General features: G+C 45.8%; 1 protein-coding gene across 4 annotated transcripts in view; it reads left to right on the top strand.

Moving 5' to 3' along the window:
* Positions 1–1,955: 1,955 nt before the first annotated feature.
* The window catches only part of ADCY10 (adenylate cyclase 10), a 75,085-nt gene continuing 49,899 nt past the window's right edge, over positions 1,956–27,141 (top strand). Inside the window, exons 1-12 of one of the 4 annotated variants that reach the window (XM_049635144.1) lie at positions 1,956–2,117; positions 8,097–8,302; positions 8,942–9,046; positions 10,394–10,432; positions 10,605–10,748; positions 12,479–12,684; positions 14,605–14,701; positions 18,321–18,409; positions 20,881–21,072; positions 24,096–24,214; positions 25,700–25,776; positions 26,176–26,365. In XM_049635144.1, the coding sequence (XP_049491101.1) occupies positions 8,155–8,302; positions 8,942–9,046; positions 10,394–10,432; positions 10,605–10,748; positions 12,479–12,684; positions 14,605–14,701; positions 18,321–18,409; positions 20,881–21,072; positions 24,096–24,214; positions 25,700–25,776; positions 26,176–26,365 (1,406 nt within the window). In that variant the 5' untranslated portion in view covers positions 1,956–2,117; positions 8,097–8,154. Of the gene's footprint in view, positions 2,118–8,083; positions 8,303–8,941; positions 9,047–10,393; positions 10,433–10,604; positions 10,749–12,478; positions 12,685–14,604; positions 14,702–18,320; positions 18,410–20,880; positions 21,073–24,095; positions 24,215–25,699; positions 25,777–26,175; positions 26,366–27,141 lie in introns of all 4 variants that reach the window. The other 3 variants (XM_049635142.1, XM_049635141.1, XM_049635143.1) reach the window with 3 other exon arrangements.

The following is a 27,141-nucleotide window of genomic DNA, read 5'->3' as shown; positions in this document are numbered from 1 at the left end:
GACACAAAAAAGTTTATTAAAATATATATGTTGAAGTGATGTTTCTTTTTTTTTCATTGAAACCTGCTCTTTCCTAACTGGGTTCTTCTAAGCCCCACTTCGTCAAATTAATTGTAGCATTTAGGTACAATCACAGTTATCTTCCTGTTGGTTCTCAGAAGTTCCATGGACAGACCATCAGCTCATCCTTTTATTTATGCTCCAGAACTCTCATCCATCCCATTATTGAATCCTAAAAATTAAGAGAGTCTAGTTAACTCTTGCTGACATTGGAAACACATAGTCCACTGACCGGTTTCACAACTATTTTCGAAAACCTAGGAGAATTTATATACCAGAAGTCCTCACTACCAATGTAGGCACTGAGCTCTGTAGAAGTACTTTTCACAGTGGTGCAAATCACTTGATCAGTCCTGTTGAGTTGAATTCTATATCAAAATTTCTAACTAGTCCCCAAAACTTTATTAGGTGAGTTCCCAGGGTATTTCAGCTCAACTCTGCTACATATTAACTGTGAAACCTTATTACCCTTTGTGTCTGGGCTTTAGTATATTCAAGAGTGAAATGGGGCGAGGAGAGTATTTACTTGATAAGATGGTTGTAAAGCTCAATCAAAATAACGTTTTAACACAAAATTAAGTGTAGTAAGTTTCAGAAGACAGTAAGCTTATTAATTGAAGGTAGACCCCAAAAGTACTTTCTTAGACCAAAGTATACCCGCAAAAAGGGTGGACCATGTTACCCCTATCTGCACACCTTCTGGGGTAGTGACTATTGGAATTTCTAAGACTTCCACAGGTTAAAGCTGCTTGGGGTGGGGGGCGTGGGGGACCCAGAGGCAGGGTGGCGCATACTCAAGATAAATTCTTTAACCTAATCTTCTTGTGGTTTGGCATTCATTTCAAAGCAACATTGACTCATTTCTGCCTAGTAAACAGATTGTCTGTCTTTAAAGTTGTTCAAACAATCAGGAAAGGTTGGCCTGACCTGGGAGCCCAGGTTCCTCTCCATGAAGCAAAACAGGAGCTTGTTTACATAATGAAACACAAATAGAAAACACTGATGTTAACACGGCTTCCTCCCTAAGGGGTCTGTTTAATTATATGAGGTATGATTCTAATTATATTAAGACCGGTTTCCACAACTGACATCAGAAAATTTTCTCGACAGACATAATTAAAGGAATCTCTTCCTCCGTTAAGACAACTGTGTTTTACAACTTTTTGGAGCACACAGTAAATTCAGTTAGAGGGCTGGGCTTTACTTGAGAATGATTCCTTGCTTTTTCAGTTCAACTTTCTTAAATTCAAGTTTTACGTACGTGTCACTAAATGTTAAGTGTAGTTATGACATGTGTAAGAACAGCTAGGAAATCAAAACATGATGTAAGCTGTTGGAAAATATGCCACCCACTTAAAAGATTTTGCCGGTGTCATACTGGATTGAGAAACCCAAATCCAATGCCAACGTTGGGCCACAAGTTACCTTTGGGGTAAATGAGGTCAGAAGCGTGCACTTAACCGATCAAAAAAGACAGGTACATAACTCTTCACACAAAAATCTGCCTCACAGAAATGCCTGAAGATTAAGTACTGAATGCATTGTAACTGGTAAATTTCATAGTCCTGGTAAATCATAATCAATAACCAAATTGGGTATTTCTTATTCTGGAGATCCGTGGCTTTATAATAACCACCTACAAACTATTGCCTAATTTCAACCACCCTCCACAAGGTCAGAGAAAGAGACGTGAAAACTACTCGGGGGTCATATCAGCCTCCCTGACCCTTGCCCCACTTGTCCTACCTGCCAACCAGAAAGAGCCAGTCCCTGTAGGAGCAATAGGTCACTGGGACTGGTGGGGGAGGGGAGGGCAGGGCCAGCCAATCAGGAGCAGGGTCAGTGAGCGGGGAAACAATGACCTTCTGATGAGGGTGTGGCCTGGAAAACGGCTTTTAGACAAAACTGTCATTTTGTGGGTCAGCTCTAAGTGGACACAGCCCTTCTGCTGGCTTCAGAATAATGTTGCCCAGACCCCTTTCCTGTTTAATGCACCCCCGAAAGATCTAGTACCTGATCCAGGCCCTGGCTTCTCCTCAGCCTTGGAGGAAGAAGAGGTATGTGGCATGTCAGTAGAAAGAACGGTTGCAGAGGTAAAGGTGAGGGCTGCCCTCCGGGAAGACAAATACTGGAGCTTAGAGGAAAGTGGGGAATCCTTGGGCTAGGAATCCCAGATTAGGTAGGTAGGTAGGTAGGTAGGTAGATAGATAGATAGATAATCATGATGTATATATCTCTGTCAGGCTTTTAAGTAAGGTTAGAAACTTGAAGTCTTGGAGCGCCTGGGTGGCTCAGTCCGTTAAGCGGCCGACTTCGGCTCAGGTCATGATCTCGCGGTCCGTGAGTTCGAGCCCCGCGTCGGGCTCTGTGCTGACAGCTCAGAGCCTGGAGCCTGTTTCAGATTCTGTGTCTCCCTCTCTCTGACCCTCCCCTGTTCATGCTCTGTCTCTCACTGTCTCAAAAATAAATAAAACGTCAAAAAAAAAAAAAAAAAAAAAACTTGAGATCTTAAATGTGGCCTCATCCTGTTTATCCTGGATGCGTGCTGTCTTTACCTCCTACAACCGCTCACCCGATAGCCTCCTCACATAGCAAGTGCCTACCGTGTAAGGGGGGGTGGTAGGAAGATGCTCTGGAAGAAACGGGGACGCGTAGACCAGGGTCTCTAAAACAGAGGAGTTTACAATGCACAGGAAGACGTAAAGAGAGGAATAGATAAGTAAGGATATTTAAATAGGAAATAAGGCACATTTAATACATTTATAGACTCTAAGTGCCCTAATAGCACAGAGGACAAGGCTAGAGTGGTCTGGCAAGCTTTCCTCACGATATTATCCCTTGAAGTTCAGAATATCTCCTCTTTGGACTCTTGTAAAACCTGGTTTTACAGAGTGGTGAAAAACTGGATGAAAGCTGAAATCTATAGAAGTTTCTAGAGGATGTATTTAGAGAAACCATCATGGATATAACTGACCTTCAATTTCATTTTCATTTGTGATACTGCTGAGTTTTGAGTAGAATGGAAGTGCACACTCCTTTCTTTCACGAAACTCCTTCTCGGTATGTCTTTGGGGGTCTCAGCCGCCTGCTTGCTCTTTCAGTCTTGGGGGCGTGGGGGAGGGGGGGAAATGGGTGATGGGCATTGAGGAGGGCACTTGTCGGGATGAGCACTGGGTGTTGTATGTAAGCCAGTTTGATAATAACTTATATTAAAAAACAAAAACAAAAATAAAACATACACAAATGGGATGTAGCAGGTGTGATAGAAACAATGTGGACATTTAAATCCCAGAGACCTGGGCTTTCCAGCAGTGTGGACCAAGGCAAATTAATCTCTCTGAACTTCAGTTTCTGTATCTATAAATGGGAGTGGGGCCTACCCCACAGTGCTGTTTTGTTTTTTTTTTTTTAACGTTTATTTATTTTTGAGACAGAGAGAGACAAAGCATGAACGGGGGAGGGTCAGAGAGAGGGAGACACAGAATCTGAAACAGGCTCCAGGCTCTGAGCCATCAGCACAGAGCCCGACGCGGGGCTCGGACTCACGGACTTCGAGATCATGACCTGAGCCGAAGTCGGCCGCTTAACCGACTGAGCCACCCAGGTACCCCCACAGTGCTGTTTTGAGGCAACCTATCAATACGTTAAAATGTGGTATGCGTCACAGATATTAATCTAAGCCTTCTAAATTAGAAATTGTTGTCTTCTTATGAACGTTCCCAAGAAAAACTCTCAGGGATTCATTTGAGATGTCTTTGCCTCTTCAGCCCACGGACAAATCATTTTCTTATTCCGTTTTTCCTCATACGTTTGTCATTTTCGTGGCCAAATGAATCTACTTTCCTTGCCGGGTAATCATAAACCTAAAAAAACCTGCCCAAGTCCTCAAATCAACTTATTTAAAACAATGGACTCTGAGCGATCATCTTTCCATTAAAGATAAGATTCACTGCAGTCTGGAAGGCGAGGCAGCTGTGCCCCTCACGAGGAAGTCCAGCACTTTCCAAGTTTGCTCAGATGGGGACTTTACACTGTTTAAAAATTTTTTTAATGTTTTTATTTATTTATTTATTTATTTATTTTTATTGTTTTATTTATTTTTGAAATTTTTTTTCAACGTTTTTTATTTATTTTTGGGACAGAGAGAGACAGAGCATGAATGGGGGAGGGACAGAGAGAGAGGGAGACACAGAATCGGAAGCAGGCTCCAGGCTCTGGGCCATCAGCCCAGAGCCCGACGTGGGGCTCGAACTCGCGGACCGCGAGATCGTGACCTGGCTGAAGTCGGACGCTTAACCGACTGCGCCACCCAGGCGCCCCTATTTATTTTTGAGACAGAGACAGAGCATGAGCAGGGGAGGGGCAGAGGGAGAGGAAGTCACAGAATCCGAAGCAGGCTCCAGGCTCTGAGCTGTAGGCACAGAGCCCAATACGGGGCTCGAGCCCACGAACCGTGAGATCACGACCTGAGCCGGTCGGATGCTTAACCGACTGAGCCACCCAGGCACCCCATAAAAATGTTTTTTAAGAGATAACATGGAATTTGCAATAAATCTAGTTTTCGTACCATGTGCCTATGCATTTGATTTTGTTACAATTCTATGTATAGCACTTTGCCTTTATTCTTCTGAAATTTCATTATTATTTTAGTCAATGGAGACATTTTAAGATCCTGATTCTGTCATTCAGTTCTCTTGGCTCTCTCTCCAATTACATCTTTAAAGATGTGCTCTAGCGTGCCCGTAGAGGCTCCCCTCTGAATGGACACTACAACACAAAGCAGTGTCCTTTAGGTAGGGCTGTTAACTGCATTAACAGAGAACTAACTATGTGTTTATCACTCCTAAAATGTTGTGTCTTACCCGTAAGGATGTGAGCAATTTGGCCATTAAAATCTTGTTAAAGTCAAGATATACTTTATCTACAGCTTTCTCTTGACTTAAAAATTCAATAACTTCAAAAAAGGAAATAACTTTGCTCTTGGCTCTGAATCCATTTTGACTCCTTTTATTTTTTTTTTTTTTAACGTTTTTATTTATTTTTGAGACAGAGAGAGACAGAGCATGAACGGGGGAGGGGCAGAGAGAGAGGGAGACACAGAATCCGAAGCAGGCTCCAGGCTCTGAGCCATCAGCCCAGAGCCTGACGTGGGGCTCGAACTCACGGACCGTGAGATCGTGACCTGAGCTGAAGTCGGAGGCTTAACCGACTGAGCCACCCAGGCGCCCCATTTTGACTCCTTTTAAATCCCTCTTGCTTATCTACGTGCTCATGTATTAACAAATATTTGGATTATCACAAATGTGCCAGCTCTGTCACACATGGTAGAATTGCACTTCACTTATTTGAAATTGTGTTCTCACAATTCATGGCCAAGGTCATGTGAGTGGAAGGAGAAATACATTACTTCTGGGAGGACACTTTAAGAATGAATCTGTCCCTTGAATCCTTTCTTCCCACTGTCTTGACATCCAGAATGTCCCAGCCCGGATCGCATAGTGAAGGCATCACTAGAGGAAAGCCTCAGATGACCTACAAAAGATACGTAGCACAAGCAAGAAATGAGCAGGAGATAGCCCTTCTTTACGTTCGATTTTGGAGTATTTGTTAACGAAGCATGCCTAGCTTATACTGACTGATACATTATATTTACCAGTCTATGTTTTCTGTAGCCTCATCTTTTTTTTTTTTAATTTTTTAATGTTTATTTATTTTTGAGAGAGAGAGAGCACAAGCGGAGAGGGGCAGAGAGAGAGAGAGGGAGCACAGCCTCTAAAGCAGATTCCAGGCTGCAAGCTGTCAGCGCAGAGCCCGACATGGGGCTCAAACCCACAAACTGTGAGATCGTGACCTGAGCCGAAGTCAGATGTTCAATCGGCTGAGCTACCCAGGGGCCCCTGTAGCCTCATCTTTTGAAATTCAGAAGAGAATGTCCCCACCTCCAGTTTTCCAGCTCCTCTCTTGTTCTTGAGATTACATCTGTCCAGTATTTCAGTATTTGTGTTTATAGGTTATCTGGGGCTGGCTCCTTGAATTTATTTAAAATGACTAGGTGCTTGGGGTGCCTAGGTGGCTCAGTTGGTTGGGCGTCTGACTTCAGCTGGAGTCACGATCTCACAGTTCTTGGGTTCGAGTTCCACATGGGGCTCTGAGCTGACCGCTCAGAGCCTGGAGCCTACTTCGGATTCTGTGTCTTCCTCTCTCTCTCTCTCTCTACCCCTCCCCTGCTCATATTCTGTCTCTGTCTCTGTCTCTCAAAAATAAATAAACATTAAAAAAAAAAATTTTAATGCCTGGGTGCTTTATCACTACCTTCTTAGCTTGGAGTTCAATTCTTTCTTAGCAATATTTGTTACACTTTTCAATTCTCTGTAGTGAAGAAGGCAGAAGCTTTGCCCTTATTCCTCTTTTAAAGATTTCTTTGCTTTTAATAAAGCTTAAAACTCCCTCTAAGTTTTCTTAAGCATTTTTCCTAAGTCTCAGTTTATTCTGGGAATTCAGTCTTCTCCCACCCTTCTTGTAAGTTCATATAACACTTATCAAATTCACTATCTGAAATTATTTGACTTAATGTGATCTACTAATTGTTCCTGGTACATGCTGTGGTTTTTACTGAATGTTTTAATTTTTTAACCCTATTTACACATTTCTGTATCTTTCTTCACTTCTTAACAATTGAGTTTGACTTTTCCTTTTAAAGGTCATTCAATACCTAATATTTAGTGCTCAGTTTGAGAGGTTTTCCAGACACTTTAAAGTTTGCTAAAAATACTAATATTAACTGTCTTGGGGCACCTGGGCGGCTCGGTCAGTTAAACATCCAGCTTCGGCTCAGGTCATGATCTCATGGTTTATGAGTTGGAGCCACATTGGGCTCTCAGCTGTCAGTGCAGAGCCTGCTTCAGATCCTCTGTCCCCCTCTCCTTCTTCTCCTCCCCCCACTCACTCATGTGCAAACGTGCACATTCTCTCACACACTCTCTCTCTCTCAAAAAATAAAATAAAATAAATAAACTTAAAAAAAAAAACTGTCTCACTTTTCCTTCTAATGCTCTCACGTACCCCAATATGACCTATGTATGTCTGGTTGAAATTACTAATCAGTTCCTCCCTGATGGTCAGTAACAGTTCCTTTTTTTTTTCCCCCCCTTTTTTTTTTTTAAGCTCTTTTATTTTTCTGTATCACTTATTCCAGGAACTTGGATTGCTCTGAAAAAATGTTGGGTATGCTATTTCTCGTCAGCGTGGTAGAGCATGATTTTTACAACATCCAGGCATGAACATTTAATTGGCCCCAACAGCTAAAGGAAGGCCTTGGGAAATTCTAGTCTTCTTACAACTAACCGGGCAATGGATTGAAATTTCAACATTTCCTTTTACTTACAGTTTAAAACCTTGTGTGTGTGTGTGTGTGTGTGTGTGTGTGTGTGTGCGCGCGCGCACACACACACACACAGCCTTGAATTCCGTTCCTCTGTTTATTTACGACTGTGCCTTAAATACACTTGATCTCTTGCTTGTATGTAATACTTTGCCGCTCACCTTTGTATAAATATCCACCCACAAAACCCACGTCCACACTTTTTAATTTTCAAAAAGGAGAGAGAAAAGATGAGAGAACGAAAGGGAGGGAGAGAGCAGGATGACCCATGGGGACAGAAGGACAAGGGGTGTAGACTGAGTGAAAAGTGCCGCTGGCCCCTCTGCAACATGACTCGCACACTGACCAGCTCATCCCTTCGTGAAAACGGATGGACTCATTCAGCTGCCCTCTTTCACCCCATCGTGTTTGCAATGGTGCTCGTTCATGTAACAGCTGCTCAGGGTTGGCGGCCCAGTGTGTGAGGGGTACTCAGAATAGAAAAGTGGCCCCTTTCAAGGATGACTGCACACATCAGGCATTATCACTACTCAGTCGCTTAAATAAGTGTCGTTCACAGCTTAGTACAACAGTACAACGCAGGTGGAGAAAAAAGAATAGGAAAATGAGTAAATGAATATGTCAGATGTCCTCCATTCTCAGCTTTTCTTTCCAGAAGGTCTATCTGGGGACTGTTTGCTGTGACCATAAACTCCTGAACACTTGCCTTGAACATGAGCACTCGAAGAGAAGAATCCCAGGACCGGGCCATCGTCAGAATAGCCGCGCATTTACCAGACCTCATCGTCTATGGAGACTTCTCTCCAGAACGACCCTCTGTGGATTATTTTGATGGAGTCCTGATGTTTGTTGATATTTCAGGCAAGCACAAAGGGAATCTTTCATGTAGGTGGACGCACAGCTTGATTCCAGAGTGGGGTGGCCCATTTTGAGCTTTTGCACTATTACAGATATCGCTACGGAGAAAACAGGAGGGAGAGGGACAGCCTGTGTACCTGGCCCTCCTGTCTTCCCTTACCCAACACGTCCAGTCATGGGAAAACCTTTGAGATGCCCCAGTCCCATGCCTGGAACTTTAGACTCCAGTGTCCCGACAGCACTGACTCTAGTCCCCAAGCCCCATACATATCCCAGGCAAACTTGACCTCAGGAAATGGTCCTCCAGATGTTGTTTACATCTTAACGGTAAACTGGTCACCTCTTCAGAAGTGTTTACATGTTGTGTGTTTTCAATACCATGGGATGGAAGTTCTAGACCAGCTAAGGGAATTGCGGCCATCCCTGTGCAAGGTGAGAAATTCAGAGGCAAGAGGTAGCTGGCATCCTCCCGTGACCCCTAAGATAATAAGCATAGACAAGGGGGGCTGCTGACGATCACTGAGAAGAAACCTTGCCCGTTCTGAAGAGCTGGAGCCCAGTGCTCTCCAATGAGTTCCTCTTGTCTTGCCTCTGTCTGGTTCCTCCAGGCAGCCTAGGAAACTAGGTGGACATTTCTTACAGGTTTTACTGCAATGACTGAGAAGTTCAGCACAGCCATGTACATGGACCGAGGGGCTGAGCAGTTGGTGGAAATCCTCAACCACTACATAAGCGCAATAGTCGAGAGTAAGTGTCCCCACGGGTTTCTGACTTACGTATGTTTAATTCATTGTTTCCCTGTGTTTTTTTGGTGATAGCCTGACAGAACACTTACCTTTATTTTCCTCATGAAATGTGTATGAAACCAGTCTTTTTTGGAAACTAACATCGTGCGAGTGAAGGAACGTGATCAAACCTCACTAACACAGGCTGAGGGACAGAATGTTTTGGACCAGTTAAAACACTGAAATAGAGATTACCTTTAAAGAACTTTAGTTAGGGGCGCCTGGGTGGCTCAGTCGGTTAAGCTTCTGACTTCGGCTCAGGTCACAATCTCGCGGTATGTGGGTTCGAGCCCCGCGTCGGGCTCTGTGCTGACTGCTCAGAACCCGGAGCCTGTTTCAGATTCTGTGTCTCCGTCTCTCTCTGACCCTCCCCCGTTCATGCTCTGTCTCTCTCTGTCTCAAAAATAAATAAACGTTAAAAAAAAAATTTAAAGAACTTTAGTTATATTCAATGACTCAAAAAAAGCGAGCATCGACATAACCCCACCGTAGTCATTAAGAGAATGTTGTATGAACAGGTGAGTGATTTATAACTCACTTATTAGTGCTTTGTCTTCTAACGATGGAGTCGGAAGCACTTACAACTGACTTTTCAACCTCTGCCGGCCATCTTGTGTATATTCTTCATCTGAACTATTCATGAAGCAAAAAGTCTTACTCCATTAAGGTAAACTCAGGGTCTAGTCTTACTGGGGTCTACGTTCTCCAGTATTATCTTAATGGCACCCAACTAGACCAAAGTTCATGTTCTTTAAGAGCTGAAACTGTATCTACTTCCTGTTTGCATCCCACTCAGCACAACGGTGCTCAACAAATTTGTGACACACACACAGAGGAGAAAACAATGCCCACGTCTCTTGTAAAGCCTACGTGAACAAAATGCAAGTTGGTAATAACACCCAAGCTGACCTTAGTTGTGCTTTTCCGGTTTCCTGATTCTCACTGCAGTGCGGAGTCCTGTCATTCCTCCACTTGCCCGTGCCACTCGAGCGTTCCATTGATCAGGAGAAAGCGCTCCATTATCATGGGCATAGCTCACTGTCTTCAGACCTCACCAGAAACCCCACCTGCCTTCCTGTCTCTTCCCATTCACAGAAACAGACCACGTCCTAGTCTCGTTCTGTGTGCATTCTACAGTTGAGGAAACACCTCAGTGGGTGTAAGTGACTTGTTTCAGGCATCTTTAGCATGAGTTTAGACTCTGAACTAATGTTCTCTTGAGCTAATTTCTATTCCACGGATGAAGAATGAATTCTTACTAGCTTTAAGGAATTGGAGTGTGATTTACCTCGTTTTCTTCTTTTCTCAGAAGTGTTGATTTTTGGAGGAGACATCTTAAAATTTGCAGGTAGGGGGGCTCACGGAGATGGGAGGGGTAAGGAAGGAATGCCGAGGTGCGCCTTGAGGAATGTTTGAAGAGTGTCTCCGCAGATTTCAGACACAACAGTCTGAATCCCCAGACACAACTGATCGCCAGGGCAGGGCGGGGCAGGAGCCCTCCGTGTATCTGTCTCTTCAAGGTGATGCACTACTCGCCCTGTGGAAGGTGGAGCGAAGGCAACTGAAAAACATTATCACGGTGGTAATTAAATGTAGCCTGGAGATCCACGGATTGTTCGAGACTCAGGAGTCCGAAGAAGGCCTGGATGTCCGAGTCAAGATAGGTAAGCTTTGAGAAAGGGGAGACGCTAAAGCAATCTGGACATGGGTCCTGACCCCCGAGGAAACTCTCTCCCCAAGAGAAGACATAGAATGGGGTGGAACACAGTGGCTCAGCCCGCCTGTCATGTCCTGAACTTGGGAATTAAGCTAACCAGAATGAGTTTTGGCTACCTCATTTACCCCTTAGAACTTGGGCGAATCTTAAGATCTACCTCAGAGGCTCTTACGAAAAGTAAATTGAAATAGTATAGTACCTGGCACAGAATAACCACTCCATGAAATACTCTTCATTATTACCATTACTGCTGTTGTTCTCAGGTCTTACCGCTGTCAGTGATAGTCATTTAAAAGAACTATGTATCACTTATTTTTATTTTTTATTTTCTTAGATTTACATCCAAATTAGTGAACTATCCCTAATATATAAATATATATATAAATATATATATATAAATATATAAATATAATGTATTTATATTTTTTATATGTATAAATGTATGTATATATATAAATATAATGTATTTTATTTTTTATTTTGTATGTATTTTATGTATGTATATATATAAATATAATGTATTTTATTTTTTATTTTCTTAAATTTACATCCAAATTAGTGAACTATCCCTAATATATAAATATATATGAATATATATATATATAAATATATAAATATAATGTATCATTTATAGTTGATACGTTCATACATACATTTTGTGTACCTGTCACATTTTGCAACATTCTGTCTTTTGTTGCTCTGGTACCAAAACCTTTAACTCTCAACTTAAAAACAGAGGGCACATTGTTGGGATGGGACACCTGACTGTCAAAATACCTACTCCTTTTCTTCAACCTTTTCCCCTCCGGCTCTTGCCTGAGATTCAACCTTGAGGGTTTCTTTTTAAAAAAAAAAATTAGGGGGGGGTTGCCTGGGTGGCTCAGTCGGTTGAGCATCCGGCTTCGGCTCAGGTCACGATCTCACAGTTCGTGGGTTCAAGCCCCGCGTCGGGCTCCGTGCTGACAGCTCAGAACCTGGAACCTGCTTCAGATTCTGTGTTCCCTCTCTCTCTCTCTCTCTCTCTGCCCCTTCCTTACTTGTACTCTGTCTCTCTCTCAAAAATAAATAAACATTAATTTTTTTAATGTTTATTTATCTTTGAAGTAAAACTTTTTTAATGTTTATTTATTTTTGAAGGAGAGAGAGACAGAATATGAGGGGGAGGGGCGCAGAGAGAGAGGGAGACACGGAATCTGAAGCAGGCTCCAGGCTCTGAGCTGTCAGCACGGAGCCCGACGCGGGGCTCGAACCCACGAACTGTGAGATCGCGACCTGAGCCGAAGTTGGATGCTTACCCAGCTGGTCCGCCCAGGCACCCCTGGTTTCTTTTTCAATGAAAGCCTCAATCTCTGATAAAATGCAAATCCTCTCCAAAAGGAATTACTAAAGTTGTTCTCTGCTGTTAAGTACAAATACATTGAAGAAAAGAAAATAACTTTGGGGACTGATCGGGCCTTCTAGAGAGTTAAGCTTCAAGGACAGGTGAAAACTAGTAGCTGACTTTCTAGCCGTGGGACAAGAGAGGAGCTTTGGAAGGTCTGGGCCCACAGAGGCGTTCTCGGATTCCTGCGTAAAGTTTCAGAACCTCCGTTTTGCTCGGAGGTCGATTCTGACTGTTCCAAGAACCAGCGCCGCTGGGGAATAACCCGGAAATTCTTGTGCGGGCCTTCTTGCCAGGACTGGCTGCTGGCCACATCACCATGCTGGTCTTTGGAGATGAGACACGCAACTTCTTTCTGGTGATCGGTCAGGCGGTGGACGACGTGCGCCTTGCCCAGAACATGGCACAGATGAACGATGTCATTCTGTCACCAAACTGCTGGCAGCTCTGTGACCGGAGCATGATCGAAATTGAGAGGATTCCAGATCAGAGAGCAGTTAAGGTAGGTACGATTCTGCTGCTTGCAGAAAGTTCCATCGGTCTGTGCCAGGGCTGTCCCCGCCCCCCCCCCGCCCCCGCCCATACCACCCCGTCAGGAAGACCACTGGGAAGGCTGGTCCCATGAAGCTCCTGGCCTGGAGACTCTCGGATGCGTCAGCCTGAGTTACACTTACAGGCTTCAGGCCAGGAGCCAAGGCCCGGCGTTCAGGAGGAAATGATTAGGTTTCTCTGTGCTAAGGATGCGGACTTTGGGTGTGGAGGCCTGTGGTGTGCCAGTGCCCTTGCTTATGGAACAGGAAGGGTCCCCTGCCGACCTAGGAGCAGAGGGGTGTCGTTGGAGGTGTCGCTACTCAGCACCCTTCTAACTCAGGGCAAGGGATCACTAAGGGGGAGGGGTGGAGGGAGAGGGGCAGCCCTTTAGTGAGGGAAGAGAGACGCCCTACAGCCCTGCCTCATCGCAGACACTGCGGTGAAGCTGAAGACCAACTATAAGCAGAATTGTCCTTGGGATATGGTCACTCAGCGACACTGGACGTTGAGCGTGTGTAGCAGGGAGGACGGCCGTGCCACCAGCCGCACCAGGAATGGATGCAGGGCCAACGGAGAGGAGGGGGAGGGTCCAGGTAGCTGCTGGCCGAGGCGAGAGACTCTCCTACACTGTGCATCGCTCTACGGCCCTCACGCCGTCACTCCTCCCGCGGTGTCCCCCCGGGATGCATGACCGAGCTGGCTCACGGTGCCCCGTTCCCCATCTAATGCCATCATTCCTTAAGGATACCCTTAGAAATTGTTTTGCTTTAATTTAATTAATTTATTTATTTGAGAGAGAGAGAGAGAGAGGAAGGGCAAGTGGGGGAGGGGGGAGAGAGAGAGATTCTTAAGCAGCCTCCACACTCAGGGCAGAGCACGACTCGGGGCTCGATCCCATGACCCCGGGATCATGACCTGAGCCGAAATCAAAAGGTCGGGCGCTCAACCAACCGAACCACCCAGGCGCCCTGGAATTGTTTCCATTTTAATTAAGTTTAGACGTGCAGAGAAGTTCAAAATTAATAGTTCCCGTATACCCCTTCCCCAGCTTCCCCAAATGTTAGCATCTCTCATAATCAGAGTGCAGTTGTCGAAACCAGAAAACATGAACATCGATGCAATACTGTTCTCTACTTGAGGGCCTTACTTGGACTTCACCGGTTTCCCGCTAATACCCTAGGTGGAATGTTCAGGTTTCTCTTCACGATCTCGCACTGCATTTCGTTGTCATTTTTACGGAGTCTCCTGCAGTCTCTAACAGTTCGGTGTTTCCTGGCCTTCATGTGACCTTGACACCTAAGAAGAGTATATTGGCCACTTTGTTGAATGTCCCTCCATTTGGTTTTGCCTGACACTCTCTCATTATTGGACTAGGGTTTGCTCACATGGGGCGGGAGACAAGAATACTACAAAAATGAGGTTGTACCATTCTCCATGTATCGTACCAATGGGGTTCTTGATCCTGGTATGAATCTTCTTACTGGTGATGCTCCCCACTACATTTGTGGGCATCAACCCCCTATGTCCTTTTATACTTAGAAGAAAGAAATGATACATAGTTTTGCCGGGTTTTACTTAAATTGAAATGTTACGAAGGAAAAAAAAAAAAAGAAGGAAATTCTAAGAGTGGGAAAGCACGCGGGTGAGCCCCCTGGTGGGGCCTTCTGTATATACACTGAAGATTTGACATCTTAAGGACTAGTCAGAGAGACTTTTAGTGTGATCGTATCCAAATTATAGATCTCGGTTGTCTCAGTATGCCAATCTCCATTTACCATGTCCTGGACATTTTAAGAGCATACTCCCTGCCCTTTGTGCTGAGCAATTATATTCAAAGGACCAGAAAATCCTCAGAATAACCAAAAAACTTCTCTTTTTTTTCTTCATTTAGGTGAATTTCTTAAAGCCGCCTTCTACTTTTAACTTTGATGAATTTTTCACCAAGTGTATGACTTTCATGGATTATTACCCTTCTGGTGACCATAAAAGTGAGTACGCTCCATGGACAAGAGCCTTGGCCTCTACCAGTGCTCAGTAGGGTCTTAACCAATGCCAAGGGCTCTATTATAAGTGACCGGCCTCCTCAGTACAGCTCCCAGTGGCCCACAAAGGGGACCTTCCTCCCATTCCTCATGACCGTGATTCCAAGTATAACCCTCCTCAGGCCGTCCATCTCTGCTTTGGCAATGACTCTTCTCCCTTATCTTCTAAACATGTACAAGTCTGCCGCATGATAAAAGGAAAAATAAAACTTCTATAAACCCTACTTTCTGCTCCTAATTTTCACCACCAAAGTTCTCAGAAGAGTGATCTATATGTCTGTGCCTCCTCCTATCTTCTCATTTATTTATTCACCCAATAAACTTGGGTGAAAATTGCATATGCCTCGGGGGTGGCATGGTAGTGTTCACCTACTTTTCCATCTTGAGCCCCTGATGTCTAGCTTCTAGCCACTTCTTCTGTCTACTGAGACTGTTTAGGTCAAGGCCACCAATGACCATCAAACTTGCCAAAGCAGATGACCTCTCTTCAGGCCTCATCCTAGCTGGTTGGCCTTCAGTTACCCTCTTTTTATGGACATACCTTCTTCTCCTCCCTTGGGTTCCAGAATATTCTTTCCCAGTTTTGCTTTTACACCTTAAGCCACCTGTTTTCAGTGACTTTGCTTACCCTCCTTCCCATTCCTTAAATGTTGGTGATTCTAGGGATCTGTCCTTGACCCCCTAGTCTTCTCTGCTCACATTTTGGAGACCTATTCTACGTACCCATGCTTAACTTCCCTAGGACTGCCAGCAGGCTGGGACTAGGGTGAGGAAAAAGGGAAGCCTAGGGCATGAAATTTAAGGAGGCACTACTCATGGTTTTGCAAGCTTCTTGCCCCACATAAGACCCAGCCCCAAGTGCCGGAATTCAGCCCAGACTTTTGTCACGATTTCTAGACCCCTAAAAATACTGCCCATGGGTCATTTTCACTGGATGTCAAACAGGTACTCAAACGTTAACACGTTGTTAAAAAATGGTTAAAGATGACAATCTGGGTGATGCAAACAAACTTCGATGCTTCATGAGGTGTGGACAGTCTCCTTGTGGAGACCCGCAAAATGGGGTGGAAGGCAAGAAACTTTTATAAGAGAAAGAATAAAGAACAAGGAAGTGACAGACAGAAAATATCTGACGGGGGGGGTGGTGGGGCGCATAGTCAACCTCGTTTGGGGTGAGAAGACCAAGAGTTGGCTTGGCATTTGGGGATTGCCTGGCTAGACGGACTGCATTTCCGGTCAAGTGGGGCATTTCCGGGGACTTGAAAGTTCTGAAGTTTCAGTTTGCTGACGTGGTACCACAGGCTGGAGCAGCTCCATGTTGGGCCTAGAAATGTAGGTCAACAAGGTCTGAACACTGAGCCACTTACCTTTCCCTAGGAATCGTTTCTTCCTCCAAGCCAGAAACTTCAGAAACATATTTTCTTTAATTATTTTGAGTTTATTTATTTATTTTGAGAGAGACAGAGACAGCGTGAGTAGGGGAGGGGCAGAGAGAGAATCCCAAGCAGGCTCTGCACTGTCATAGCAGAGCCCGATGCGAGGCTCAGACTCACAAAAGGGCAAGATCATGACCTGAGCCGAAACAGAGTCGGACGCTTAACCGACTGAGCTATCCAGGTGCCCCAGAAACATCTTTGAATCAGCCTTCTTTTTCGTCATCTACATCCGGGTCATAAATATTTTGAACATCACGAGTAGTAGATTGTACTTGTACTAAGCTGTACTATGTAATGGGGCAGGAGGTGGGGTAGGGGGGAAACGGTAGGAAAATTGACCAGGAAAGGCCAAGAACCCAAAATCTCCAGAGATGGAGAAAGTCCAGTGATACTCCTTAAGCTTTACCTCATCCCATCTCCCAGATCTTAATGGTGCCTTCAGTAAAAGGCTCCTTCAGGCTTGATTTTGGGCTTTGCGGTGTCACAATACAATTCTGATACTAACCACCTGGACTCGGCACAGATTTCATGGGTTACGTTCTCTCCAAGACTCTCCTCACTTCAGACACCAGCGGCAAGCTCCGGGATCACCAGGCCACCTGCACTTCTGACCAACTGTCTATAAATCTAGGGGTCCCCCCCCCCAGTGCTCCCAATAATTTACTGGAGTGACTCACAGATCTTAGGTGCTATGCTTATGATTTTAGTTTTATTGTAAAGGACACAAATCAGGACCAGACAAATCAAGAGACACGTAGGGTAAGATCTGGAGAGCCCCAAACATGAAGCCTCTGTGTCCTCAGGGTATTTCACCCTCCCTGTACATCATTGTAGGATTACCAACCAAAGACAGCTCACCCAAGCTTTGGGTGTTCAGTTTTTATTGGGGTTTTATTAAGAACGCATGGTTGGGGGCGCCTGGGTGGCGCAGTCGGTTAAGCGTCCGACTTCAGCCAGGTCACGATCTCACGGTCTGTGAGTTCGAGCTCCGCGTCAGGCTCTGGGCTGATGGCTCGGAGCCTGGAGCCTGTTTCTGATTCTGTGTCTCCCTCTCTCTCTGCCCCTCCCCCGTTCATGCTCTGTCTCTCTCTGTCCCAAAAATAAAAAAAATAAAAAAAATAAAAAAAAACAACAACAACAAAAAAAAACGCATGGTTGATTGAATCATCGGCCATGTGGTTAAACTCAACCTTTGGCCCCCTTGCCCTCTTCAGGGGTCAGAGTCAGGCTCATATCACATGGCTCAAAGTCCCCACCCTTTCCTCACATGGTTGGTGTTTCCAGCACAACTAGCCCAATCCTGAGACCTCATTAGCATAAATTCAGCTGTGGTCCAAAGGGCCCACCATGATGAACAAAGACAATCCCATTACTTGAAAAAGTCCAAAGATTTAGAAGTTACTTCCCAGGTACCAGGAACAAATACCAGCCAAAGTCTTTATTTTACTACAGGCACACGTACCTCTCCATAACCGTTGCCACTACAGTAGCCTAGACCTTTATAATTCCTGCTCCCTTGCCTCTCTCCACAGTCTGTTTCATATCATTTCTTCTTAATTTCCAGTACTCACATGGGATTCTAGCCAGACTAGAATCTTTACCACAATTCCTTCTTTTGTCCAGAAGATATGGGCTTTTGTTTTTTGTTTTGTTTTTGTTTTTTTAAGTAGGCTCCGTGGAGCTCAACATGGGGCTCAAACTCAAGACCCTGAGACCAAGAGTCCCATGCTCTGCTGACTGAGCCAGCCAGGTGCTCCCTAGAAGATATGTTTTATCTTGTCAATGGCGGGTCTGATTCTTTTGTGCTATTGAGGGAGAAAATGCAATAATTTTCCCCCATTGGTTTGCTATGTACTTAATTTAACAAAATTCAAGAATGGCTCGCACTCAGTCTATCTCTCTCTCTCTCTCAAAAACAAAATAAAAACATTTTTTTTAAAATTAAAGAAAAAAAAAAAAGAATCCTCATTGGATTTCCCTTGGTTCTGCTTGGCTGCTAGGTATCCCAGAGTCCCCTGACTGAACCATAAAGACCACTGTCCGAGGGAATGGGGACTAGGAGACTCCGGTCCCCAGCACTGCAGACCACACTTCCTTTTCTGACCCTGCCCCTCCTTCTGCTCTCTTAGACCTCCTGAGGCTTGCGTGCATGCTGGAGTCCGATCCTGAGCTAGAGTTGTCCCTCCAAAAGTATGTGATGGAAAGCATATTGAAGCAGGTATTTTCGCAGTTTAACTTATTGGCTTTTGGGGTGTCCGGGATCCTGGACAACTGGAAAGATCAAGAAGACGAGTAGCTAGTAAAATATTTCACTGAACTAAAAAGAGATGGGGCCAACGTTCTCCATGTGTAGGTGACTATCACATTGGTTTTTCAGATCAGGATACTTTTAAGAGTTAAAGGAGGCATTGTTCACTAGAATTCACATTGGTACCATGTTTCTCTAAGTCACTTACCTTAGATCTTGAGCTTCGAGAGTTAACAATACAGACAATGAGAATGCCCAGAACTACCCCCACCCCCTAAAATTTTCCCTTTGTGTACATCTAGATCTGGGCTCTCTTAAATGTATTAATTCACGTGAATTAGAACTCTCTCGCCACTCACCATATGCCAGGCATTCTGCTATTTCGTGTATTTATTCTTCACAATTCTTGCCAAATATCTTTTTTTTTTTTTTAATTTTTTTTTTCAACGTTTTTTAATTTATTTTTGGGACAGAGAGAGACATAGCATGAACGGGGGAGGGGCAGAGAGAGAGGGAGACACAGAATCGGAAACAGGCTCCAGGCTCCGAGCCATCAGCCCAGAGCCTGACGCGGGGCTCGAACTCACAGACCGTGAGATCGTGACCTGGCTGAAGTCGGACGCTTAACCGACTGCGCCACCCAGGCGCCCCCTCTTGCCAAATATCTTTATCCTCATTTTACATGTGAGAAAACTGAGACCCAGAAGGATACCAGGAACTTTCCTAAGGTTATAAAGTAAGAGACGTAGCCAAGGTTTGAACCTCGTTCTACCCGAATCCTACATTTTTTTGCACAGGCTGCCCACCTTCCTAATATATGAGTGTTTTAATCCTTACTTCCATCAAAATGCAGTTGTGCCCTGGAGGAAATCTTTGGGCAAGACTGAACAGGGGGCAGCTGCCTTCATAGAGTGAGTTGAAACGGTATCAGAACGCACCCCGCCCCCTTCAGTCCAATTTAGAAGCACTACGTCCAGTCCCTGCGCTGTTTGTCTCCTCAAGATTTCTGAAGCTCCAGAAAGCCCTCCCCTCTCTGCCTCCAAGAGATACAACACATTACATTTCTTCAGCTGCAGCCAGCTGAGGGCAAGGTGTATGGGAAGGGGCTACAAGATAGACTCCGGGACTTGTGGGTAGGAACGATGAACGTGGGGTGAAAAGATACAGCTACGGGGGCTGAAAGGAGGCAGAAGACAGACCTTTCACAACAGCACGAAGGCTTTTCCTGCACCTCAACCACAGAGATCCTTGGAGATGCAGTGGTTGCATTTTTCCAAGCAAAACAGGATCGCCCGGTCCGACAGAATAATCTTTAGCCCATTTATTTACCGGGTTTAATCTTGAATACTATTTATTTATTTAATATGGATTTCTTATTCAATGATTTATCTGAGAAATCAAAGGAAATCGTCGTATCAATTCATTAGAAGTTATTCTTTTAGGAAAAGAATAAAATCACCTGACACCAGGACTGTGCCATCCAGTTAGGAAGCATGACTGCTGGGTTTCCTATACGCAGTTCCTTTCGTTCGGAAGATACGGTGTTTGGGGGTTTGTTTTGTTTTTGTTTTTCTAATACACTCCGTGGGGCTCAAACTCAAGACCCTGAGACCAAGAGTCCCGTGCTCTACTGACCGAGCCAGCCAGGTACCTCCTAGAAGATATGTTTTATCTTGTCAACGGAGGATCTGATGCTTTTGTGCTATTGAGGGAGAAAGGGCAGTAATTTTCCCCCATCGGTTTGCCATGCACGCAACTTAACAAAATTCAAGAATCATGATAGGCAGGCATGATTTGGGAACACTCTCCTTTCCCCGGGCTTGTGGTGGATGGGCGTGGACGGAAGAGGGGAGCCGAATGACATACATACCTCCCCAGAGACGCAGGGGCGTGTTGTCACTGGGACATCGGACTAGGAGCCCGGAGATTTGGGTTCTGCATGACTCTGGGACATTATTTCTCCACGTCTCCATTATCTAATCAGTAAAGTGAGGATCATAATGCCTATTTTATCTCATTTGAGGATAAGGTGGGTAGGATGTGAAAGTATTCCTGAAGGTCCCAGGCCGTGAACGTACCAGGTGGGATTACATAATAGGCTGTTCTTATCCCTAAATTGTAAGGGAGCCAAAAGGAACAGTGCTTGTTTCTGTTATTGTGACGGCTCCCACTGGCCCTAGGGAGCTAGCAGTTGGGGCAAGGATGTGGTTGCTGGCCAAAAATGAGCAAGTCTGTGAATTCACGTTGAAAGAGATTTTGATAGAGCAGATCTCCATCTGCTCAACTTTGGGCTGCCTCCGCCATGTTGTACGTCGTGCGTTCCGGTAACTTCAGCTCCCCAGAGGATCGCAAAAGGCCAGCGGCCTTCTTGGGGGTGGGGTTGTAACAAAGAATCCACTGCCAAGGATCCGGGCTAAAGAAAGCCGCTCTCAACTCTGCAGATCGATGACAAACAGCTTCGGGGTTACCTGTCTGAGCTTCGCCCTGTGACCATTGTGTTCGTGAACCTGATGTTTAAGGACCAAGACAAGGCAGAAGTCATCGGCTCGGCCATCCAGGATGCCTGTGTGCACATCAATTCTGTCCTGAGGGTCTCCCGAGGCCAAATCAACAAAGTCTTCATGTTTGACAAGGTAAATGTGAACTGAGGGGCAGAAACCTACCAATAAGTTAAAGTTGGCATTCACACCTATGGACGTTGGTGAGAGGGAGAGGACAGACACTTCTCACCTAAAAATATCTGTCTCTATTTGGACTTCTAGAAATAGCTTATATGGTGGATATGGCCCTTCCTGTGTGCCACCCATCGTTCTCAATACTTTACACGCATTAACTCATTTCCTCCCGCGGGACTACTCTAAGAGGTAGGTGCGGTGGTCGTTGTCCCCATTTTACAGATGAGCATCCTGAGACAACGCGAGATTCAGTTTTGCTCATGACCATCCCGTTAGTAGGTGGTGGGCCGGATTCGAGCCCAGGCAGTCCGCCTCCCCAGTCTCTGCCCTCAAGCACTGTTGCCCGGCCAGCTCTTGCCATGTGCACATCTCCAGCCCAGCGTATAATGCATCTCCTGGAGACTTTAGGTCACGTGTCTGGTAACTTTCACGCTCCAGAAGCCTGTTGCCAATATTCCCTACCTGCCGCGTCTACACCTCCAGTTCCCCTTCCCGCTTCAGCAGGGGGAGGGAGGCTGAGTGGGGTGGAGGGGCACCTGTAGCTTCTGGGTGTTTGGTGTGTTTTTTTTTTTTTAATTTATTTACTTATTTTGAGAGGGAGTGTGTGTGAGTGGGGAGGGCCAGAGACGGAGGGAAGGAGAGATTACCCAAGCAGGCTCGAATGTCAGCGTGTAGCCCAAGAACTCACGAGCCGTGCGATCGTGACCCGAGCTGAAATCAAGAGTCGGACACTTGATCAACTGAGCCATCCAGGTGCTCCACTGCTGGGTATTTTTAATCTGCTCCTTTAAAAAAAAATTTTTTTTAATGTTTATTTTTGAAAGAGAGAGAGAGAGAGAGAGAGAGAGAGAGAAAGTGCAGGCAGGGGAGGGGCAGAGAGCGAGGGAGACACAGCCTCTGAAGCGGCCTCCATCCAGGCCCTGAGCTGTTAGCACAGAGCCCCATGCAGGGCTTGAACCCACAAACTGCGAGATCATGACCTGAGCCGAAGTCGGATGCTTAACAGACTGAGCCACCGAGGTGCCCCTTTTAATCTGCTCTTAATAGGTTCAGAGAAAAACGATGTGGTTACCAAATTACCACAGAAGTGCTAGGAGAATTGACTCCCCATCTCAAGTGTTTTGCATCGTAAGAGCAGAGCACTAAGTCACTGCCCCACATTCACTCATTCACTAATTTGAGAGCATTTATTGAGCATTTGGTAGAAAGGGTTACCCTCTAGTCTTTGCACAGACCTGAACCAGGGCTTCCTTTATCCCATCAAGATAGAACCCAGCGCCAACTAGGATCTGACACTTAGATTCTTTTTGGAGAGGGTTAAAGAAATCAAGGTGTTGGGGCGCCTGGGTGGCTCAGTCGGTTAAGCGGCCGACTTCGGCTCAGGTCACGATCTCGCGGTCCGTGAGTTCGAGCCCCGCGTCGGGCTCTGGGCTGACGGCTCCGAGCCTGGAGCCTGCTTCCTATTCTGTGTCTCCCTCTCTCTCTGCCCCTCCCCTGTTCATGCTCTGTCTCTCTCTGTCTCAAAAATAAATAAACGTTAAAAAAAAAAAATTAAAAAAAAAAAGGATTCGAGGTGTTCTCTTTTGCCTTTCATCAGGATATGTCACATATACAGACTGAAATTTGTAGCCCATCATCCTTTAATTATTATGCTCTTTTCTTATAGACAGCAGCATCTGACGCAGGTAATTGTTTAAGTGATTGATACTAAGATTGCAAAGAGTTTAATACTGCTTGGAACAGCTAAGTCTATGCCAAGAAAAAGCACTCTCAGTTTAAGCCATTATCCCTAAGAATAATAACAATATCTGAAAAGAACTTTAGAGGTCACAAAGTGTAACTGTGTACCAAGTTTACATTATAAATGTATATAATGTTTCATAGAAACTTACATATATAACATTAAGTTTATAAAAGTGTATATACTGTAAAGTATATATTTGGGACGCCTGGGTGGCTCAGTCGGTTGAGCGTCCGGCTTCAGCACAGGTCATGATCTCACAGTCCGTGGGTTCGAGCCCCGCGTCAGGCTCTGGGCTGACAACTTGGAGCCTGGAGCCTGCTTTGGATTCTGTGTCTCCGTCTCTCTCTGCCCCTCCTCTGCTCACGCTCCGTCTTTCTCTCTCTCTCTCAAGAAATGAATAAACATTAAAAAATACAAATAATAAAGTCTATATTCTATACAAAATACAGAATACACGTAATATACTATGTAGAGTATACACATGCTGTAAAGTAGTCTGCAAAGTTATACATGTGTATGTGTATATACATAGAACCCTCATTTTAGGAGCCAGAGCGACCTTCGCAGGTCTATGTCATAGCCATTTGCAGATCGATAAACTGAAGTTCGCTGCGCGTAATTGACTTACCCAAGTCCCCACACTTGTGAAGTGGCCTGAGAACACAGATTTTCTGACTGCAGAGCGGGTGCCTTTTCCACTGCCCTGTGCTGTTTTCTCAGATTTAAACTTAGCAGCGCGTAGGGTAAGACCTTGGCCGCAGGGGGAGAGACAGGTGGGTACCCACAAATAGCCCAGCACAACCCATTGTCTCTGGAGAAAAGCAAGCCCTCCTCAGGCTAGAAGTCAGAGGACGTTTACTAAAAATAAAATAGATGTGTGAGAAATCATGATCAAGGGTGACTCAGAAAGTGAGTGTTGCTGCCCTCCTTCCAGTAGCCTTCTGGCTGGTTCAGTTTAAATTTTTTTTTTTTTAATGTTTTTTAAAATTCATTTTTGAGACAGAGACAGAGCATGAGCAGGGAGGGGCAGAGAGAGAGGGAAACAGAATCCGAAGCAGGCTCCAGGCTCTGAGCTGTCAGCACAGAGCCCAGCGTGGGGCTCGAACCCACGAGCCACGAGATCATGACCCGAACCCAAGTCGGTTGCTTCACCCACTGAGCCACCCAGGCGCCCCCGGCTGGTTCAGTTGAAAGATGGCCCTCCGCCAGCTGTGTGTGCTGACTCTCTCCCTCACAGGGCTGCTCCTTCCTCTGTGTCTTTGGTTTCCCTGGGGAAAAGGCTCCTGACGAGGTCACTCATGCCTTGGAAAGTGCTATGGATATATTTGACTTCTGCTCTCAGGTTCACAAAATCCAGTGAGTGTTGACCCTGTTCCCATCTGGTGGACCCTGACCTTTTCGTAGCATGGGGGGAGATGGCACAAACGGTCAGGGGGCAGGAGGGAAGGAGAGGGCTGTCGTTGACTGGAAGCCCTTCTGTTCGGACTCATTCCTCGGGGCCAACCCAGCCGTGATGCAGCCATAGAGGGATGGTGAAGGCAAAATGCAGAAAAGGACACTCTTAAAAAGTCAAGACATAGCAGGTTTGCAAGAAAACCTACTTGGGTTGCCTGTCTATGCTCTGGCTTCTTGGTAAGAGGTTGAACTCCCAACACCATATGGAAGACTTGAGTTGATTTTGAAAAAAAAATTTAAGCTTATTTATTTATTTTGAAAGAGTGAGTGGGGGAAGGGCAGAGAGAGAGAGAGAGAGAGAGAGAGAGAGAATCCCAAGCAGGCTCTGTGCTGACAGTACGGAGCCCGATGCGTGGCTCGAACCCACAAACCCTGAGATGATGACCTGAGCCAAAACCAAGAGTGGGACCCTTAACTGACTGAGCCCACCCAGGTGCCCCTTGAATTGATTTTTTTTCTTCACATTTATTTATTTTTGAGAGACAGAGAGAGACAGAGCATGAGCAGGGGAGGAAAGAGAGAGAGAGAGAGGGACACAGAATCCAAAGCAGGCTCCAGGCTCTGAGCTGTCAGTGCAGAGCCCAACGCGGGGCCCCAACCCAGGAATCACGAGATCATGACGTAGGCCGAAGCCAGACGCTTAACCGACTGAGCCACCCAGGTGTCCCTTGAGTTGGTTTTTAATAACTGAGAGATGCAATGAGTCCTTGGGTTGGAAATTTATATACTGATCCGATCTCAAGATGATCCACTCACAGTTAAGCTGTTAAGAAGGTCAGGTTTAGCATCCCCAGCCCGGGCTGCCTAAGAGCCCAGGCCCTCAGGTTTGCCTCGCCCGAGCACCCCGATGTCCCCAACTCGGGGCTCTACTTTAACAGGTACCACCCCCCTGGCTCTAAGCATTTCTGCCACGTCAGCCCCTCGTCATCCATCTATGCAGCCACCCTCATGTATTAACTAAGCTAGCTTTTGACGGCCACACACTACATCTGAGTTCCTCCGTGACTTTGTTCTTTCTCGCCGTAACAAACATCGTTGAGTTGGTTACAATGCTTACAGTGTCAGCAATTCAAGTCCACCTGCGGTGGTGAGAGGTTATTTTCCAGAAAAGTGGCTCAGATGGGTATTGAAAAGTAGCAGGAAAGGGAAGTGATTTGTCACTCCCGAGAACTTAGTTCTGCGTCTCAAGCTGTGCCTCCTTCGCACGTCCGGGCCCTGGGCAGTCGCCCTAAACTCCCCACAAGGGAAGACAGTTACCTATCGAAACGCCTCCCTGCCCCCCTGCCCGTTCCCCTGCCCCGTTCGTCATCGTGTCCCCACCCTCCCCGCTTTCTCTCCGCTCAGTACCTTTCCCTTACAACTCTCTTGCTTTCTCCCGGCTGCCAGTACCGTTTCCATCGGCGTGGCCAGCGGGATCGTCTTCTGTGGAATCGTCGGACACTCTGTGAGGCATGAATACACAGGTGCGCTGAGCTAACTCCTCCTCTCTCCTCGCCTTGTCCTCCGGCCTTGGGGGAGGAAGGATAGCTAAGCGAGACAGGGGCCCTGCCCTCTGAAAGCTTGGAGCCCAGCCACGTAGCTTTGCCCCTTGGCAGCTCGTTGCTTGCAAAGTGTGGGTTTCTGAGCTGTGCATGCGTATCAGAAATAAGTAGTCGTTCGCGGGGATCTGTAGAGGCTGTAAGCGCATGGAATGAGGCCGCCTTTATAACCCTTTCCTGTGAACATTAGACAGTTACTCCTCGTAATTCCTATTAAAAGTCCCTAAAGAACATGCCACTTGGGGACAGTGTGTTCCAGATTGCATTCTGCTAGTTCAATGGCTCCTTTCTCCCCGGCTTTTGCCCTGCTCCCTTCTGTTTCAGTGATTGGCCAAAAAGTCAACATAGCTGCCAGGATGATGATGTACTACCCAGGAACCGTGACTTGTGACTCCGTCACCTACAATGGCAGCAACCTCCCAGCCTACTTTTTCAAAGAGCTTCCAAAGAAAGTCATGAAAGGTGTTGCGGACCCCGGACCCGTCTACCAGTGTTTGGGACTGAATGAGAAAGTGTGAGTGTGGGGCGTTGATTTTGCGGTATTTTTTTTTTAGTAAAGAAGTGGGAAAATTAGGATAGCGAAAACCATCAGTCACCCGTGCCCGATTTGAACGCAATTTATGAAAGTGAAACCGATTCCTTCCCCAGAACGAGGCCCAGATTTCCCAAATCCTTCGTCCTTCTCTATCTTACTGATAGTATAGCATCACGATAGTGGTATGATCCCATCCTGCTCTCACTACTGATAATCTAAGGGTGGTTCTTCAAAGGTGGTGCAAACTGAACAGAGAACCCCTCATTTGAGTATCTTTTGGGACCCAGATGGACACAGCGGCCAACCATTAAGTATTTACTGATCGTACCAACTATGTGCCAGGCATGGACGGGGCTAAAAGAGTGTGAGATATTTTTCCTCCTCTCGGTCTTTAGTGAAATCTGTTCCCCAGAAGCCCAGCTTAGATACGTAGGGATCCCCTTGGAACTTAAAGTCCTTCAGTGGCTTCCAGTCATTTTCATGATAATGTTCAAATCCCTCAAAATGACATACAGCCATCTGCCTTTCCAGCCGTATCTCCTCCTGTGCCCTCTCCTCTGGGCTGTCTAAATAGAGTGTCCTCCCCATCCCCTCCCCCACCCTTGTCTACTGGGACAATCACAGTCAACTTAGCATTTTCCTCCTCTCTGTAACTCTAGCACATACCCATCATGATTGCTGATCTGATACACATTATGAGCTTTTTGATGATAGTAGCTATCTCCTGTTCATTTTTAATACTCCCAGGGCTTGGC

The sequence above is a fragment of the Panthera uncia genome, chromosome F1 (assembly GCF_023721935.1).
Source record: "Panthera uncia isolate 11264 chromosome F1, Puncia_PCG_1.0, whole genome shotgun sequence".
NCBI classification, from domain to species: Eukaryota; Metazoa; Chordata; class Mammalia; order Carnivora; family Felidae; genus Panthera; species Panthera uncia.
The sequence above is the reverse complement of the archived record's forward strand: the minus strand, read 5'-3'. Positions and strand labels throughout refer to the sequence as shown.